The 19,478-nt window shown below is 37.9% G+C and overlaps 1 protein-coding gene across 2 annotated transcripts; it reads right to left on the reverse strand.

Moving 5' to 3' along the window:
• Positions 1-1,641: 1,641 nt before the first annotated feature.
• LOC105061093 (putative U-box domain-containing protein 42) lies at positions 1,642-9,664 on the reverse strand. 2 transcript variants are annotated; one of them, XM_010945049.2, is made up of 4 exons: positions 9,274-9,664; positions 5,589-6,737; positions 4,368-4,677; positions 1,642-3,489 (listed from the first exon to the last, which is right to left on the reverse strand). In XM_010945049.2, the coding sequence occupies exons 1-4, from the start codon at positions 9,277-9,279 to the stop codon at positions 1,892-1,894; spliced, it is 3,063 nt and encodes a 1,020-aa protein (XP_010943351.1). In that variant the 5' UTR covers positions 9,280-9,664; the 3' UTR covers positions 1,642-1,891. The 2 variants fall into 2 exon arrangements, with proteins under 2 accessions (XP_010943351.1, XP_073113134.1); XM_073257033.1 differs by having other exon boundaries at positions 5,589-6,830.
• Between the last annotated feature and the right edge of the window lie 9,814 nt (positions 9,665-19,478).

The raw sequence follows: 19,478 nt of genomic DNA on the forward strand, positions 1-19,478 counted from the left end.
TGTTGGGATGGAGCCGGATCCATCCGTATGAACTCGGAGTCCTCTATCTACAACAAATGGAGACCCTCCTTCAAGTTGTGAGGTCCGATAGCCGAGAGCATACCAACCGGATCCAAGAGCCTGACGTATAAGCCGCGGAATACTTGAATACCTTGAACGCCAAAACATATAATACCTCTTGCTAAGATAGAGCCAGGTCCATCCACATGAGTCTGAAGTCTCTTGTCCGCAACAAATATGAATATCAAACTATTTCATTTTGAGTCGATAATCAAAATCAAATTCTTAAATGAAACCAAACATCCTCAGATATCAACACTCGCCAACTACTATAATTCTTTGTTTTGAAGGTTCATCAAGATGATAACATGAAAATAATGATCAGAATCATTTCCAGAACTTCTGGTGCTGTCTCGTTCTAATCAAGTCCATATCTTCTGAATTGATCATTTCGAGTGTCGTTACATCATCTCTGCCCTCTTCTACAAGGTTAAGAACTAGGCTTTTCAGGGCTCCATTGCCGATGAACTCCTCCATGGAGAAAGATAACATCTTCTTGTCCAAGCCCAGAGAGCTGCTAGGCTACAAGGCATAAGGAACCAAAAGATTTGGATATCAGGGGAACACAGCAGCCAATAACTACCCCAGAGTAGATATAGCAACATCTAAATCCTTTGAATCTGACAGCACAGACAATGCAGCAAATTTGGCCTTGTTCTGAATCCACGGGAGGTTCAAAAACTGAAACCAAAAGCATTCTATTCCGTAACGTTAGTATCGATAAAGTCCAACTCATGCCATCATGCACGAGCCATTTTTTAATTAAAAACCAAGCGTAGCAGATTGCAAAATAATACTACAGCAGCTTACCATTTCGCAGTTCTTACCTACTGAATAAAAGTTTAAATTTTTCAGACGATAAAAAGAAATTAAGAAACAAATTAGTTTACCAATTACAGACGTTGGCTGAAATCCATGATTTTTGGATATTCTTGGCATTTTTAATGGATTCTTGTAATTAGATTCTACGAAGATAACATATTATTCAAACTAGAAAGATCATTAGTTTTGTTAAATACTCTGGAGTTTCTAGGGGTAAAACGGAATCCAACGAAAGTTCAGGGTTTATAAGGGAGAAGACGAGGATAATAAGATCAAATTAGTAGATATTTCTTTTGGCCTTCGGGGTAGTTGAGGACTGGGCGAGACATTGAAGTCCTTTGAAGACCTCTACTTTTTGCCGGCCGAAGTGGGCGGCTGCAATGCACCAAAAAGAAGCATAATGGCGAAGATTCTGGCTGGCTACTCTAGATTTTCCACATTAATTGGAGATTGATACGCCTGCCAAGAGTCATATGCCTATATTTCCTGGTGTTACATTAGGTTACCATGCTCGTAACTAATGGTTTTTTTCCCCTCAAAAAAAAAAAGAAAAAGAAGATGAATTGGGTTTGCCATAATGATCGACCTCATGTTCTTAACAACCAAAAATTCTGGATTCAATTCTTGAATGGTACATTCTTAAAAACTTAGTTTTAATAATCACATTGCAGATAAATCTCTCTTTTTTTTCTCTAAAAGATGATAATATTTATGAGCCATAAAAACTAAAAAATAATTCTATCTCAGAAAAACTGAAAATTGTGGTAGGTCTTATGGAAGCTGAAAGCCTGCAAAGATTACCTTTTTTACAAAATATCTGCACATAATACAGGCATCTAAAGTCTAATAAAGCTTATGCACTAGCGAGTCACGAGTGCCAACACCATCTTACTGTTTTCACAACTGTTCCTCTCAAGCCTAAGCAAAGTATATTATGCACAAAACAGTGACAGCTTTAAACCACTTCTCTATTTCTACATTGGAGTGACACTTTAAACCACTTCTCTATTCACAGAACCATATTATCAGAGAAGTGGGGCATCCTATTCAAATGCCTCAGTATGTTCTCAGCCACCTGCTTGGTGCTACTATCCCCTCTATGGAAAGCATTCACCAGTGCAGAGGGCAGCACCCTATCATTGGAAATATCACTGGAATCCCTGTCCCCACCCCTCGTCAGAAACCTCTCAATCACCCAAAATGACTTCTGCCACACCCCATCCTCCCTGTGATCCCTCAGCACCCCCAGCACATGCCTCACTGCATCCACCTCACTCAGCACCTCCACACTCCTCTCCACATCCACCTTCTCATCCAGTAATGTACAAATGGCTGAGAGAGCTGCCTCCACCACCTTGGGGTTCTCATGGTCCAGGCACCCCAGCAGCCTCTCTACAGCCTGGGACTCCAGTAGACAAAAGGTGGCGGCTGGAGAGCAAGCCCCCCTGTGGACTGGGCAAAGCCGCATCCTCTTCCCCATCTTTCCATCCTTCTGAGAGCCTAGGCTGAAGCACTTGGCTAAGAAGCTCTTCTTCTTAAGCCTCATTATCTCTGGAGGCTTTGAGAGGCTGATGGACTGGGAGGAGAGATTCTCCAACCCAACTGCTGCCAGCCTCTGGACCTCATCACTGCCTGCTGTCCTCACCAGTAGGTCTGTGAACACCGATGTCAGATTCTGCTCTATAGCCATGTGGAGAATCTCTGGCTCATAGAGGGTGGCGGTGAACCTAACCAGAATGCCCACAAGGCCCTCAAGGTAGATACTTGCATACCTGGTTGCTCTTGTTTCGCCTCTTTGGATGTCTCGTATTCTGTTCAGGATTATAGGAACTATGTCTTGTTCCAGCAGGGCTAGATTGAGTGTCAAATTCTGGTGTGGGAGGTTTGCTAATAGATTCACTGATACAGCATGCTTCTTTGTGATTCGGTCGGTGTCGAACTTTGTGATGAGACTCTCCGGCTGGCCCTGAGTCTTGCAGAGGCCTTCTGCTATTGTGTGGCCCATGTGGGTTGAGAGTGTGGTCAATAGTTTCACAGCGGCGATGGTGAGCTCTTCCATGGGGGAGTTCAGGAATTCGATGACTGTGTGGCACACTTCGGTCTCTTTGATCACTGACACGACAGTAGCAAAAGGCTTTGGGAGTTTGGTCAGGGAGAGCAGGATTTTGATCAGGTTCGCATTGAGCTTATCAGGCATGGAACACTTGAGCAGGTGGGCAACATTGTAGATGGAGTAGTGGGAAGTGATGGTGTGGCCATGCTTGTTCACTTGGAGGGTCTCAGGGTCAATTCCACGTTCCAGTATGTTGGCAAGGACTGCAGCAGCCTCTTCCTTGGAGTCCATAGGCTCATTATAGATCCTGCGGGTGAACATCTCCTCAATCATTATTGGCACCACGCCAGCATCGACGAGTGTTTTACTGCTCGGTTGGTGGGATGAGATCTGGACCAGAGCCTTGAATGCCGCCTTGCGGTTCAAACTATTCCCACTGTGGACCATTTTGATCAGGGCCTCCGAGGTCCTCTCTGCAACACGTGTTTTCATGTCGTGCTCGAGAACAAATTCACCGAGGTAGCTTACCATCTCCATCTGCACCTCTTCTGAGCCTATGTTCATGTGTTTGTGGAAGTTAGATGTTAGAGAAAATGTTGATTGTTAGTGTAATGCTATAATTGGAAATAGATCATTGAGATTATTACACATATGTTGGTGACAGTCCTGCTTTCACTAGCACTGTTTTATGCAAATTATATATCCAAAAATGTTGTATTGATTTTTTGCCCCACTTGAAGTCTGTTTTGCTTGCCTATCAAAATCTTGAACCTAGTTGATATTTCACTAAAAATTGCAATTCTGGATCTAAGAGCTTAGTTTAAACTTCCATTGTGGCAGGCAAATCATGTGCTGTGTCAGATGTCCAACATGTGAGCTTCTAAAGTGTGTAAAATATGAAATTTAATGTTTTCTTTTTATTTCCAAATATCAAAAGATTGGATGAGAAATCCATTGCATCATTAATCCATGTAGAGGTGAGTTTTATAATATGCAAGTTAATGAACATATTGTAAGTTTTTTATAAAATAATAGATACTCCAAAACTCTTGAATTTGAATTTCTACGAAAAGAAGTGTCATGCCCAATTGTCAAATGTACTTCAAAGGTGAAGCATCCAAGGTAAATTTGGTGGAAGGAAGTTATAACTGGTAAATTAAGGTGGATGTCATTGTTATTGCATAACATCCGTCTTTATATCATCCTTCTTTTGGCATGTATAAATGTTAAACCCTATTATTCAGAATTAATTAAGACATAGTATATGCCATGTTAATTTTGCACTTTTGACTGATGAACATGTGATCCTTTACCATCAGACATCAGCTTCGTCTTTTTATCACCTAATTGTATGTTTTGCTTTTGAGCCTTTATTGTATATTCATGCACCGACAAATGTATTCGGAAATAAAGAGTGGGTTACGTGATTTACCATCAACAAGATGGTTCAGAAGGGGTTCTAAGAGGCCATTTTCTGCCATGCGCTTGATATTCTTTGGACATTTCTCCATGTTCTTTAGTGTTTCTGCAGCTTTCTCAGCAGCAAATGCATCAGTAGACTCATTATATTTCATTGTAATCAGCATCAGTATACACCCAGCGGTAGATCCAATGTTTTCCAATAGCAGTTCAGATTTCGAAAGTTCTAACAGGAATGCAAGAGATGCATGCCTCTCTGAGGAGTAGTTGCTTGACAGCATCTTGATTGTTTCTGCAATGGCTTTCGTTTTTGCAATGATTACCTGCAAAATATGAAGCCATTAATGAGAATATATTTCGGAACAAAGACCTAATTAACTAGTTGGCTTGTCCTACAATTATTAATCGATAAAGTGTTTTCTTGGACAATCAACTTTTTGTCTCTTGGAGTGTTTCTTTTCTTTTGTATTGCTGATTCTTTTATAGTTTTGGTTATTTCTTGCTTCTTTTAGACCATTCATCTTTTGAGTGAAAGTGCAGAGCATCTTGGTTACCATTTACGATCAGGCTTTGCTTAATTCTGCCAATGATGCATAATGCTGAATGGATATAACCTGCTTTAAGAAAAAGAGAGATTATAGCTTTACGGACTATCAATATGAATTGTTGCATTACCTCTCTTGTTGTTGCTCTATTTTCTTGAAGTTCATATTTGACTTGAAAATCAATTATTGCTGCATTAGCTGTAACTTTGTTAGCTTATTAGCAGATTTAAATTATGTTAGCATTTCTTTTATCAAGAAAAATTATGTTAATATTGCTTTTTCTAGGAAAAATGAGACCAGCTTTCTTTCATGCAAGAGGAAGAGCTTCACTATTATGGTTCCTGACTATCTGACTCTTTTCTATGCAAAATATTGGTCACAGGTTTTGATCTTTTTCCAATTATAGTAGCAGCCAAAAAAAAGAGCATGATTACCCTGAATGGTTCTACTTAAATAAGTCTCTTCACTCAGAAAACTACTTGGTGGCTCAGAGGCTTATGAAAATATGCGTTCCTACGGACATGGTTGCCTTTATTGGGCAAAAGAGGTTTTAGCAATCAGCAAGTTAATCCTTAGTCCATGGAAGATTTTCCTCTTGCATGAACAAGATTATCTATTTTTGGATATTGCTCTCATTAGCAAGGACTGGGCCCAAATAATATGTAAGCATGAAGTTCCCAGAATGAAACCTTTCCATCTTCATCCTCCACCAATAAGCGCAAAATGTCCAATGCTTCACACCTGACCTTCAGGTCCTCATGTTCCAGAAACAGTGTAAGTAGCTTTGTAATGCCAACATTATGCATCTGCTTTTTGTTGTATCTTCTCTTCTGAGCAAGGATTTGCAGATCTCTTATTGCATCCAATACCATAGCCTCAGAGGTGGCTAATGATAAAGCAGTTCGAGCTACTCTAATTCTGGTAGCTTCATTTCTTTCTTTCCATTCTGCTATCGTGGTCTTCAATGCTATGTTTGTGTTTAAAACTCTATTGTGTAGTTTCATCCCAGTTGTTGGACAAACTAAAACCTCTGAACCATCTTTAGATTTCTCAAACCACTCAGCTATAGCTCTTCTCTCATATGTTGCACCGCTCTCGATTGTGACTGGGTCATCCATGATTTTCTTTGTTAATGGACAGAAGAAGGTCTCGTACAGAGGCTCTATGTATTCTGCCAATTGTGGAAGTGTGCTGAATGATTGGCTGTCATTGTCATGTGCACCATAATTCATACCTTTAAGGAAATCTACTAGCCGTGGTGTTTCATTTCTTTGAGAACTGAGTCTTCGAGGTTCCTCATTAGAAATTGGAACTAAGCTTTTCTCTTCTCTGCTTTCTGTCTCTTCCACTGACAGATTCTCTAGCTTGGTTTCAACCATATCACTTTGTTGAATTCCATTCTCTTGGAATCTAGCATTTCTCATCTCTCTTGAAAGCGATCGGATTGCAGTTTCAGCATATTCATGGTTATGAAATGTGGATGGTGGTATTTTGCTGAGAGCCTCGCCAATATCATTTATGACTCCCTCCAGCTGTTCAATGATGTTTTTGAGCTCATCATCCATAATTGATCTAGCTCCACTGCTGCATTTGGCAACAAGTCCCTTGGCATGTTCAACATTAGTGGATAGAGACTGTAGAATCTCCGTAGCATTTGGCGGAGCATTTTCTGTCGTCCACAACTCCATAATGGCTGGAGATGTACGATGGAGATAGCTTCCCAATTCCATGAAATTTTCAAGCTCAACATCCACAGCAACTACTGATGACATGACCTCAGTGATGGATGCTAGTAGTGATTCTGTGAGAATTATCTTCTGGTCTTTAACTTTTGCCAGCTGAATAGAAGAGTGTGGAATATCTTTGTTATAGAACAAGGTAATGCTTGAATTCAATAATGCGCAGATAAGATTTTAAAAGGTTTGGTACATCTGTAGTTGCAAGACTGTGAATTTTTAAGAAACTAATAAGCAAAATTCAAATATTTAATTTAAGAACAAGTAATTGAAATGTTATTGAGCAGAGCATCTATGAAGAATAAGACGGCATGAACTTTACACAACGAAATTTGAAGAATAAGTTACAAGTCTTGCTGTGATGTTTTCGTACAGGAGTACACTGATAACAAAAACAAAAATGAAAAATATCACTATAAACAGCTCAAACATGCTCCTTCAGAAAAAATTAGACAAATACCAGAAGCGTGCATAAAAAGAAGCAAGCATTTTCTAGTGAATCACAATCTCTTTTTGGTGATTCCAGCATTAACACATATTTGGTTCTTTTTTAATTTATATTTTTTTTGAAAGTTTCTTAGGCTGTTGCATGGCCAGGAAATCCCTGCCTTTATTTTTTGATGAAAAAGGGAGAGTTATTTAACTAAATTAAAAAATGATGTTAAGGGATGATAAATGTATCTTTACAAGCCAACATCAAAGCTAAATCTTTTGACAAAAGACAGTCTTCGCCTATTGAATACCCAAACTGCATAGAGCCAGGACTATTTCTAGAAGTCATGATTTACATAAAATGTTATTAATGGAATACATGCACCTTGGAGAACTAACTGTAGTTGCATTTTTTTTATGCATATCATGTTTTGTAGTTTCAGCCAGAACTTTGAAAGTGAAACCATAAAATTTCCCTTCCTGCTGGAGCCATTCGACATTGGTGTCTACATCATAGTTCAAGGTGAAATAAATTACTAACCTAATTATTCTTATATTTGTTACAATTATGCTAATTATTTGTCATTACTTCGTTTCCTTAAATGTTAGGAAATATTTTCTTAGGGTTAAACTTTAATTTGGTGAGTTTGATTATGTGGAAGCAGCATGATAGATTGCATCTAAAGATTTTTATTTTTTCAGTGCAAGACCATTGAAATAACATAATCAAGGTCCACAGGATATGATGTATTCCAGAATGATGTTTAACTATTTTGTTATCTTTTTTTTTATTTTTTACTATTTTATTTTTTGTGAATTCAGCTAAGCTGAGAAACTGGAGCTTAACCAGCAAAACTCTGGCAAAAACTGAAACTGAAGTTTCTGAGTCTTACTACCCAAAAGCAATCCTAAAACTCCTTTCTAATCAGATCTGCTAATTGCTGTTCTTGATTCACATATAGGATTGCTTTAACTGTTTATCACATGGAAATCTTGGTTTCGAATATGATCTAAGATGTCTTGTTGAGGGTATAGGTTTTCTAATAAGCAATCAGCATGTGGTTTCGAATTTTTGTTGGTCTCTCAAGCGTTTTGCTTCTTCCTGAGATTCACCAAGTTTTTCATGTTATTTTCTCTTCTTTTTTTTTTTCTCTCTCAAGGAAAAAGGAACATAAACGATTTTGTGGAAGGGGAAGAAGAAATGATGCCAGAAATTTAGTGATCTCATGATGAAAAAGAAGCATTTGTTTAAGCAAATTTTGTTTAGGTAAATTTGGATCGGGGCAAATATCTACAGGACATTTGGATCTTCCATTATTTTCATTCTGATGTTCAATTATCAACGATCTGCATGCAAGTAAACAGACCATAAGAACAACAATAACAGATGCATCAACTTCTACCAGTCATTGATAAAGAACTTGCCAGCTAGAAGCTTATGTCAACTAGGAATACCATCTGATTTAAATTTCCAGAGTCTAGACTTCATGGCAGGGTAGTGAAGCATAAATCAAGTTTCTAGGACCATGGAAAATCTCAACATATACCATAACATGATTACAAGCAAAAAGGAGTTTCAAGAATAGAAAAAATGCACTTGTTATGGGTAAAGAGGCATGTTGAGTAATACATGCACTGTTATCCCCTTTTGTGGTGTATAATCATCATTTCCCGGTGGATGTGAGAAAAGGAAAAAAAACGGACAAGCTGCCCTTGATATCTAAGCTATTATTATTTGGAAATGAACTTTATGACTACTGGATGCATCTCTGAATCGGATATCTTGAATGGAGAGTATGTTCAACATTCGTTCTGCATAGGGATGCCTGCTGTTTGTTTCCAACAGTCGCATATCAGGATTTTTCATGATGAGATACCTATTTTGCATGCAAAATAGTTCATGTTGGAAGAGAGATATCAATCCAATCTATGATTTTAGGTCTGGGATGGAGATACTTTCTCCAATTTCCTAGCTTCTCCATTAGCCAAACTGGGGATACAATTTCTGGCTGTTTTACAGGTGTTGATACTTCTTATGGTTTGTTCCTGAATTCCTGTTAGTTTTATGCTAAACTTACAAGTTAGCAAAAAAGAATCAACTCTGTTCATTCTTCATCATCACAAATATTTAAACTATATAGTAGAGATAGCAGAAATATTACCAAAATAATGCAAATAAGGTATGAATTTAGGAGAAAGAACGTACCGACATCAGATGAACTCAACAACAGGAGTTGGAGCTTATGGCCTTGCCCTCCCCTTTGCTGAAGGAGCAATCTAGACTGCCCTCTTTCCCAACAGAGTCTGATTCATCTGAAAAATGATCTAGAAAGGCATCCATGTTGAACCGGTCAAATATGTTATATATCTAGAAAGTATCTTGTGGCTGCTATCTTCCTTTATCAGGAGGTTGACATAGTTTAGCTGCTGCTAATATTTTTGTTGTCAGAATTTTATATAATGATGAAATAAATAGTGCCTGACTTTAGTAATATCATGTTTATTTTTCATAATTTACTTCAACTACAAGATAATGGTTCTACTGAAAAGAAAAAAGAAAAGAAAAGATAGCATCTATCAAAGAAGAAAACCATGTTGACACCAGAGAATAAGACAGAGCAGAACTTAAAGCTGCATTCAGCATGCATTTTTGTACATATATGCTTTGTGTTATTTTTGTGTGGATTTATATATGTATATATTTATGTAAAGTTTTATGTCCATTAATTTACTTGGTTGTTGGAAGGCTGGTTTCCTTTTAGGCTGGATCCTATCAAGCAAGCTAACTTAAACATTAATTTCGTTAGCTCAAATGTCATACTCAAAACCCTCTCATATTTATAATTCCAGATGATTGCTCACTGATGCACTAAGAAGAATAAATCCCACAATTTAGTGTTTTGCAACTTCTAGTCAATTGAGCAGTTCAGTAAATCCTCATGCTTTCGAACGAACCATGCTCATTATCATCCTTAGATATAGAAGAAATATTGAAGGAATAGCCATCACCTGGCTCCAACATAAAAGTCATCGTCATGGTAGCACACGAAATGCATTTTAATTTAATTAAATGACAGCATGTCCATACTTGCAGATCCTTGTATGACCCATTCTTCGATTGAAGGAACCTTGTCAAGTTGGTTGTGACATCCGAGCAGTTGGAAGAGAGCATCAAGTCAACAAGTACTCTATAAGCGATCTGTCTCTATCTCAGGACAAATTATATCCTACACCATATGTACTATGTCATGTGGCTGTCCGCATGACCAACCACAGCTGCTCATTCCTGTGGGCCCCATTCATTGAGCATTCATCTCGATGCACTGCCATAGCAACGAGTGGCTGTGATTATCTGCACAGCCATGCGATGTATAATTTCTCCCATCTTTGGCAACCACTTACTAGGTCAAGAGTGGCAGGTGAGAAGGTGGTTGGTGGGTTGCAGCAGCTAAATAAGCAATAGCCAATCATATTGCAGGTCAGCAGGTAATAAGCAACCACTTAGCCAGTCCTGATTGTTGCATAAAACTAAATACATTATAGAGGGGGATGGTGACCTATATATTAAGGAAATCTAACAAATATTAATGTTATGGTAAATTTATTAGCTCTTGGATCAAGTTCTAACATAGCTAAGACCATGATTGGCACCATTTTCTTGGCTGTCTTGTTCAGTGTTTGTTTACCTATGGGTATGAATATTTTTTAATAATAGATTGGACTCAAACTTTTAGTTGGAGATGAGCTATGGGTAGAGTCCACAAAAGCCATAACTATCAGTGAATAGGTTAGTGGACTTGCCTAACATGGACCAATCTAGCATGAGACCTGATGCAGCCCAACCAACTTGCTTGGCTAGGTTGAAGTAACCTGACCACACAACAAACATTCTGCTTTCTAGATTTGTCACCTGCGCAAATGCAAAACATACTTATTTGTATTTCCTGCCAACTCTACATCTCATGTATCCTTAGTTCACAATCATATTTAAGGTGCGAAAAAGAATTGTTATAATCACGATATTATTTGTGTTAGCACTCTTTCTATCTCATCCAGACATGCCACAGGAATCTGTTGGTGGAGCCTCATTTGGATGTGCTAGAAGGGAGTGGTGATAAACCAAATGAATAGGATAGATGCGCACAGGCATGCCACTCTTATGGGATCAATTGGAAAGATGATGAAGGTCAAAGGGATAACAAAGAGTAGTATAAGCCTAGATGCATTGATCTTGAAAGACTTTTCATCACCATCATACGATCATTCGAAGGAGATAGATGTGAATTGGGATTAAAAAAAAAAAAAAATGTAACATTGGGCTATTGTGACAACATAGTGCTGAGCTATAATAATAGAAATCTAAGTTATTTTTACTTCTAGGATAGAAATTACAAGAGACTAAAATAAGATAAAATATATTGATTGTTGAAATGTTCTTTTTCTTTTTAATATTGCAACACAATATTTTATAAGCAAACTTCATTAACTATCTGGACACTTGTTTTAGCCATTGCATGTCACATAGGTCATCATTGTCAAGAGTGGCGAGCAGTGTTATTATTCTGCTCATTTTATTGAATGTGGGAAGATAGATGGAACTATCCCACCCCTCCCTCGTCATAGATAGTGAGAAGATAGATATAACTATCCCTAGGCTGATCAAACATCAAACTGGGCTAGACTTGCATGGAGCTCTATATGTATGCCTAGGGCCAGCTTGGTACGAGCCATTTGGCCAAGCCCGGCCAGATCCTGATGTGGTAGTACGTGGCGTCCCCAGCATAATCGATATTGATATACTCATTAACATATAGTATAAGATTGTATTATTATAATATATAAATAATTAATATAATTAATATGTAAAATATATATGTTATCTTCGGCCGGTCCAGGAGCCTATTTTATTCAATATGTCTCCTAATTAACGCTAGGCTCGACCCAATTCTCAGAGTAGGCCTTTTTTTTGTCCGAGGCATGTCCCATGAGCTTATATTTAGTATCCAAGCCTATCAAATTTCCGCCCCGACTGGGCAAGCCATCAAGCCCACAGTCAACTTTAACTATTTTACTCTATCATATTATGATTCTTATCATAATATTGGTGTAAGATTGATATAACTATAATCCTTGGACTTTACTCTACTAAGACCTTATCATAGGCCGATAACTCTTGCTCTTTTGGATCTACATCATAATTTGTGCTCGACAGCCAGCAGTACTAGTTTCTTTACTCATCAATGTAGAACAAATATATCCAAGGTAAATAAGCACTTATATGCAATGATCCCATACACGCACATCCAAGTGTCTGCATATTGATTTAGGTTAATCATTATAATAGATTACTTGCATATCATACTTTGTCCTCGGCAGTAACTGGTTGCTTAACATCACTCTAGGACTAAATATTCTTTTCTATGAGGTAAATAAACACAGAAGCACATTAAATAGTAGAAAACATAAATGCAACCATTAGGTTGATCATTATAATATATATGTTACTGTACTTGATAATGTGTATTTGGCAGTTACCAGTTGCTTCTCTTCTCATTAAATTATGTACGACACTAATGCGTAGGGGTCACCCGCATAAGAAAAAAGGCAGTCATTAGAAAGCAAGACAAAACATGTTATGTGTTAGTTTAGATATAAGGGGTCCAGTTATAAAATACATACTAAAATAAAGTACCCTGAGAAAAATTTTTTTAATTGCTAGATAAGTTGTTGCGGTTTTACCATATGAAAGTATTTTCAAGGCAAACTTATAATTAAATAATGAAAATGGAGATGGTTGATCTTTAACCTTCGATCTCCTGCCAGTAAACTTGAAGCCATAACTCAAGCACAGTGCTTGCAAGATCATCAAAATATATACATAGATCTATACCTGAAAAGGAAAAAAAAAAGAAAAGAATGAGACTTCTTTGAGTACTCTGAGATAGAACTAGTTCATGTGGAGATAAAAATAAATAACACTAAGAACATGTTTGATGCTCAAAAAGATAGTCAAACATCACTTCAAACCTCAGATAACCCAACCTGGAAATATTCAACCATAATCTGATTTAAGAAGACATTCTGATTTATAACACAATGCAACTTAAGCGATCTGGTAAAAGTTTTCTGTTATTTCTGTTAACACATTTAGAAAAGGCTTGGGCTTGGGCTTGATTTTACTACCAACCTTCCTTTTTTTTTTTAATTTTTTTTTGAAAAAAAAGAATATTTTATTATTTTATTATTATGAATTGGATGTGCTGCACCAACCATGATCTCCATGGTGGAGTGCTACAACTTGGCGGTGGATTGCTAGGCATTGGCACATGGTGATGGTGGGGTAATAGATGTACATGATGGATAGATAGCAATGGCCCTTCTACACATCACTGCAGGACAACGTCTAGGACGTAAATCAAGGTGCATCGAAGGAGATGAGCAAGGGAGTGTAAGAAGGGTGAATAGGGTCGAGGGCACCAGCTCATGGTGACAAACTATGGGGACGGCAAGTGAAGACGTACAACACCGGTTGGAGGGTGGCAGCGACACATGGAAGAGGGGTGGGTGGGTGGGTGTTGGAGGGGGTGAAGCGGCCATATGCCATGAGCAAGGTAGAGAGAGAGAGATATGTACATAGTGGGGAGTGGGTAGGAGGTTTGGGGTGGGGATGATGGTGGTGGAGGAGAAGGAAAAGGAGAGGCTGATGTGGTAGAGGGTAGGGAATTGGGATCTCGACGATACCATCATCACTTTCTCCTCCCCTTTCTCTTCATTGTCTTTGTTGTTACCCCCATTGCATATGTCTTAGTGACCTTAATGCCACCGCACTACTCCGGCCCTTTTACCATCTCCTCGTCAATCCCCACAAACGTCTCCCGGTTCCTCCTTGAGCCCCCCTCCTCTGCCTCCCCGCAAACGCCTTCTTGGAACTAGCCCATGCCCTTGCCATTGATCTTCGCCTCCAAAGCCATCGCCTCTTTCTCCTCCTCCTCCTATCCCCACTACACTTCTCCCATGCCCTTGCCCACCTCCACTCCCTCTCTCTCCCCAAGAATACCCCCCTCCTCCCTCCCTCCCTCCTCTACCCACCTCCTATGCTTCCAGATCCAGAACTAGAGGGGGAAGAACGGTTTCCAAACATCCTAATCACAGAACTAGCCACTATTTTTAATTTGAAATGCCTCTAAAATTCAAAATATTTGCTAAACCAACCAGGCATAGTCGGTTCCAATATGTTGCCTGTGGAAAAAAGCAAAGTCATCCACGATGGCTGGGGATACGTTGTGGTAAAAAGATTTAAAAGCCGTTTGAAGTACTATAGAAAAGCCTACTTTATGATAAAGGTGTGATGGAACTTGGCAAACCCAACGCTAGCAAGAGATGGGCCTTGAGTCTGGTTTCCAAACTTGACAAAAGGCCACTTGGGCTAGATACCTACAAGCTCAAGAGGCAAGACTTTAGAAACTACTATAACTCTGGAAACCTATTATGACTTGGTAAGCTCTCAAAGAAAGAAGTGTCAATCAGCTGAGATAAAATCATCATTTGGTGGTGATAACCATAAAATAGTGACAACATTTTGCAAGAGCATATATGGTTTGCTTAATAAAACAAGGTTAATAAGTATATTTCTTCTCAACAATCTCTCTAGAAAAAGATTCAGTTTAAAAAGAAAAAAATATATATATAAGAACATCCCTTCAATTTTAGTCAATTTCACTCACACTCCCCCAACTTTAAAAAGTATCTAACTAACCCTTCAAGTTTTTGAAATATTCCAAATTGGTCCTATCATTTATCTATGTTAATGGAATGATACCATATGACCATTATATAATACCATCATTTTATAAAATAATTGAGCTGTTCTTATCCCTCCTTCCTCCTCCATCTTCTCCTATTGTTCCCCTCCTCATCCTCCTCGATTGCGGACATCCCTTCTTCTCCCTCCTCCCCTTTCTCCTTATCCCTTTCTCCTCTTCATCATCCTCCTTCTCCAAGCTCGTTTATAAGCTTTCCCCTTCTACAGTGGCTCTCTTTATCTCCATCCATTTCTCATCAGTGACTCATTTTTTCTTCTTTCTTCTCCTCTTCTTACTCCCCATACACTTCTTTTCCTTATCCTCCTCTTCTCAGCCTGCTCATGAGCTCTCTCTCTCTCTCTCCATGATGGCTCCCTCCACTTCTTTCCCTTTCTCGTCGATGATCCCTCTTTTCTCCTTCTCTCCTTCTTTTTCAACCACTTCTCCTTCATATCCTCCTCCTCCAAATCCACTCATGAGCCCTCCTCCAAATCCACTCATGAGCCCTCCCCCTCAATGGCAGCTTCTTCCATCTTCATGACTTCCTCACCAGTGACCTCTCCTTCCCCCTTCTCTCCTTTTTTTCATCTCTTCTTTTCTTCTAATCCCATCCATGAGACCTTCGATGCTGTCCTACCCTTCACACCAATCTCCATGACACGTCCTCTCCCTCCATGGTGGCCCTCTTCATCTCCACCCCTTTCTCATTGACGACCCCCTTTTATATGAGTGAGAGATATTTTTATCTATTGAAATGATAAGCTAATACTATTTGTTAGCAAATTAATCATAAAATTATTTTGGAATAGCTCGAAAGTTGACGGACTAGTTTGATACTTTTAAAGTTGAGAAGTATAAGTGAAATTGAGGTAGAGTTGAGAGGTGTTCCTATAATTTAACCAAAAAAATATCTCTAGAAAAAGTGGCTAGACTACTTGGGAGCACTAGAGATTATTTGGATATACATAATGGGACTTATTTAAATATCTGAGATGTTTACAGAGAATATTTTTTCTAATCTTTCTTTTAGAAGATTGGTTGTGCTTTGGATTTTTTTTTTTTGGGTGAGGAGGCACACTTCATTAATAAGAAAGATAAAATATAGTCCTGAACTTATCTTCCATACTACTTAGATATAACAAAAAGCAACATGAAAGAAGGTTATCCAAACTAATTAGGTACATAAGCAAAAGCAGCTGCTGTGGAGGATAAAAATAGTGCAACACAGGTGAATTAAGAAAAAAAAAAAGAAAGTAAGATGGGCCACAATTTATTGTATAGCACCATAATGTTGGTGAACATAGGTGATTTCATGCATATATTTTGAAATTTTTTTGAATAAATTATAGTAAAAAAAAATTAGATTAATCAAATTAATCTAACATGCACATGATCTAATCATCAAATCAATCTACTCTAGGATCTATGACATGATATGTTGCGTATAAAATCTAAAATAATTACATGATAAAATTTACATACATAGATGTAAGCAGTAGATCACATCTACTTCTAATCTGAGTTCAAAACTCGATACCTGAGCGTGGGTCGATGATCGTCGCTGCTGAGAGACATGGTAAGAATGATCTTTACTGGTTGCTCATAGCCGCACACGCGTTCGGCCTCTACAGGAAGTCCACTCGAAGTTTCGATCTGATCGGTCTTCTTGAGAGTGCTAGCTCGCACGAAGACCTTCTTCTTGGCTGATCTGGATCCCTTCTTTAAATCTCTGAAATCTTTTCAAAGGTCAAAGATGGACTTCTGGAGAAGATGAAGAGGTGGAAGAAAGATGGAGAAGAAACTATTTTTTTTTTATTTTTCTCTCTTCCCAAACCCTGAGGTAGAAACCCTAGAAGACTAGATTTTGCACACACCCCAAGAGAGAGGACTCTCCTCCTCCTTTTCACTCCAAGAACCATGGCCCAAAGCCCCTCAATATGGAGAACTCCTTCTCAGGTCTCTTACATGTACAAAAGTGAGAAATAGACCCCTTTTTATTGACGTGTAATAGGGTTGAATGAAGAGTCCTAAGAATCTTGGACTCTTCAAGATATATCGCCCTTCTACAATTTCTACGCCCCAAAACAAACAAAGATGCCCCTTCTTTTATTTTTTCATATGAAATCAGATCCTAATCTGATTTGTCATGATAAAAATCCTCCTCAAAGTGTCGCACACATAAGGAGAAAAAATAAGTTGGCACGTGGAGTGATTTGGATAAAAAAAGATTTTCTTGATAAGGAATGTTTTGAAATCCAATTTCAAAACCTTATTTTTATCAAAACCAAATCAGATTTGGATGTGAAAAAGAGAGGGAGAAGACCTCTTTGGCGTGAAAAAATCTCATGCAAAAATCTCTTGAGCGTGGAGAAAGTTGGCGTCAAAGTGAGAGGCACATGGGGAGGAAGAGTCCAATCCTATATGGACTCTAGGTTTCCTTATTTGAATCTAAACCAAATCACATCTGATTTAGCCCAAATAAAATATATGAAACCCAATCTAATTAGGTTTATAAATTTTTAATCAAATTTCAATCAAATTAAAAATTGATTGAATCAAAGTCCTGATCAAATCAGAGATATTTCTCCTTTAGTGATTAGGTCATCTCATAACCTAATCGGGTCAAACCTAATTGAATTTAATTCAATTAGATTTTATTTAATATTCTTTGCTCAATCAAATTAAGCTAATCAGTAATCTAATTGTTAATTAATCCTTCATAACTTCACTAACACTTGATGAATAAATTTATTGCAACTTTTGTATAAGGTTAATCATCAATCGAATTGATGATTAAGCTCTTGAATGATTCTCAATCGTTGATCAGCCACATAATCAGTCAGAAACTTCTTTTGAGTGTGAGCCCATAGATTCGAACCTAAGTCGATAGCACAGGAATAAATTTCTAAACCAATCGATGTAACCATCTAGCAATGGTGACCCGACGTCCGGATAGGTCAAATGATGGTGAGGCAACATTCAAGAACCTACTGATGTATGGTTACCGTATAATTCATCCCTTTGATTCTAATGCTCGAGGACGATCTAGGATTTAACTGTTAATCCTAGATAAGTCATCCACATTATATTTCAATCTTTCAAATCCATCACATGGATTACTCAGATCCAGAGTTTGCTAAATTGAAATACATTGATACATTAACTCCTACTAATTCGAAGGGATCAATCCCATCTTAACTCACGTACCGACTTGACAAGTACTTGACTGCACCTAGAAACCTTCCATTACTGAATTAGAAACTCAGTTAGTTTGACATCAAAGTACAGTGAGTTGCTTGCAAGTCACCGTGATGATCTCAGGTCAGAGGGACACGTATATCCATACATTCATAAGCTATCATTGACTGTAGAGTGCTTCACAATTGGTCACGTTCAGTGACGATGTACTCCTATATCTCACTTGCATACCATACCAGTGTTTCTACACCATTTGGTTACGAGGACAATCAATGCATATGGCACACAACGACCTACACTTGATATTGCTATCATTCTAGTAATAGCATATCATTTGGTGAACTACACGATAAATCCTCCTTTATCGATTAAAGTAGTCCAAAAGACTTCATCACAACATAAGAGTTCGTTAAAAGATGTAATCTTGTAATGAAAAAGGTCAAATAATTTTTATTATTTATCAATTCATATATATTTATATTTAGCACAATCGTCAAACGATTGACTTTATGACACATTTCCCAATAACTTCCACTTAGACTAAAGCCAATCAATATAGTATCATATATTCATCTTTGATTTATCATCTCAGAACTCCTTGATACTGAGGTTTCAGTAAATGGGTTGGTTCGGTTCTCCTTTCTGTCGATCTTCTAAAGTTCGACGTCACCTCAGCAATTTTTTCGAATAAAGTGGTAGTGATGCAAAATGCTGATAAGCTAATGGGACTTCAGCTCCTTGGCATGAGCTATGGCTCCGTACTGTACAATACAACAAGACCATCATCAGAGGATGCCACTCCTAGCTTGCCAGTGAACATGTACAATCACATAGCTTTTTTGCAAGTATTGAATGCTACAATACATTTTGTCTTGCAATTTGAATTTAGCTATATTGCTTTGTTTGGAATCTTTCCAGCAGATTGCTCCATTATTTAGGGTAAGGATGTATTCCGATATATTTTTGCTATTATTATGTTTAACTAAAAATTAGAATCATACTCTACAAATTTAAAGTCAGATCTACATAATCGAATCACTGATCTTTAGTATTTATCAAATACCTAAGGATGTCCTTCTAGTGATTCTAACTCGGATCTTGCAGGTATCCACTCACTACCCTAGTGAGTATACCATATCCGATCTCATACATGGTGTACGTGATAGAATAAATTCTACTCATAAATACTCTATGTACATTAGACTGAGATAATCCAAGTAGCCTCTTAGATCTATCTCTATAGATCTTCATCCCTAGAATGAGAGATACTTTTCTCAAATTTTTTGTGGAGAACAATGATAATAGCAAAACCTTTATTCTCTATAATGTAAGAAATGTCATTCTCAATTAAAAAAAATTTATTCACATATAAAATAATAAATATACTCACAGAACTATTAATCCATTTGTA

This window comes from Elaeis guineensis, chromosome 1 (assembly GCF_000442705.2).
Source record: "Elaeis guineensis isolate ETL-2024a chromosome 1, EG11, whole genome shotgun sequence".
NCBI classification, from domain to species: domain Eukaryota; kingdom Viridiplantae; phylum Streptophyta; class Magnoliopsida; order Arecales; family Arecaceae; genus Elaeis; species Elaeis guineensis.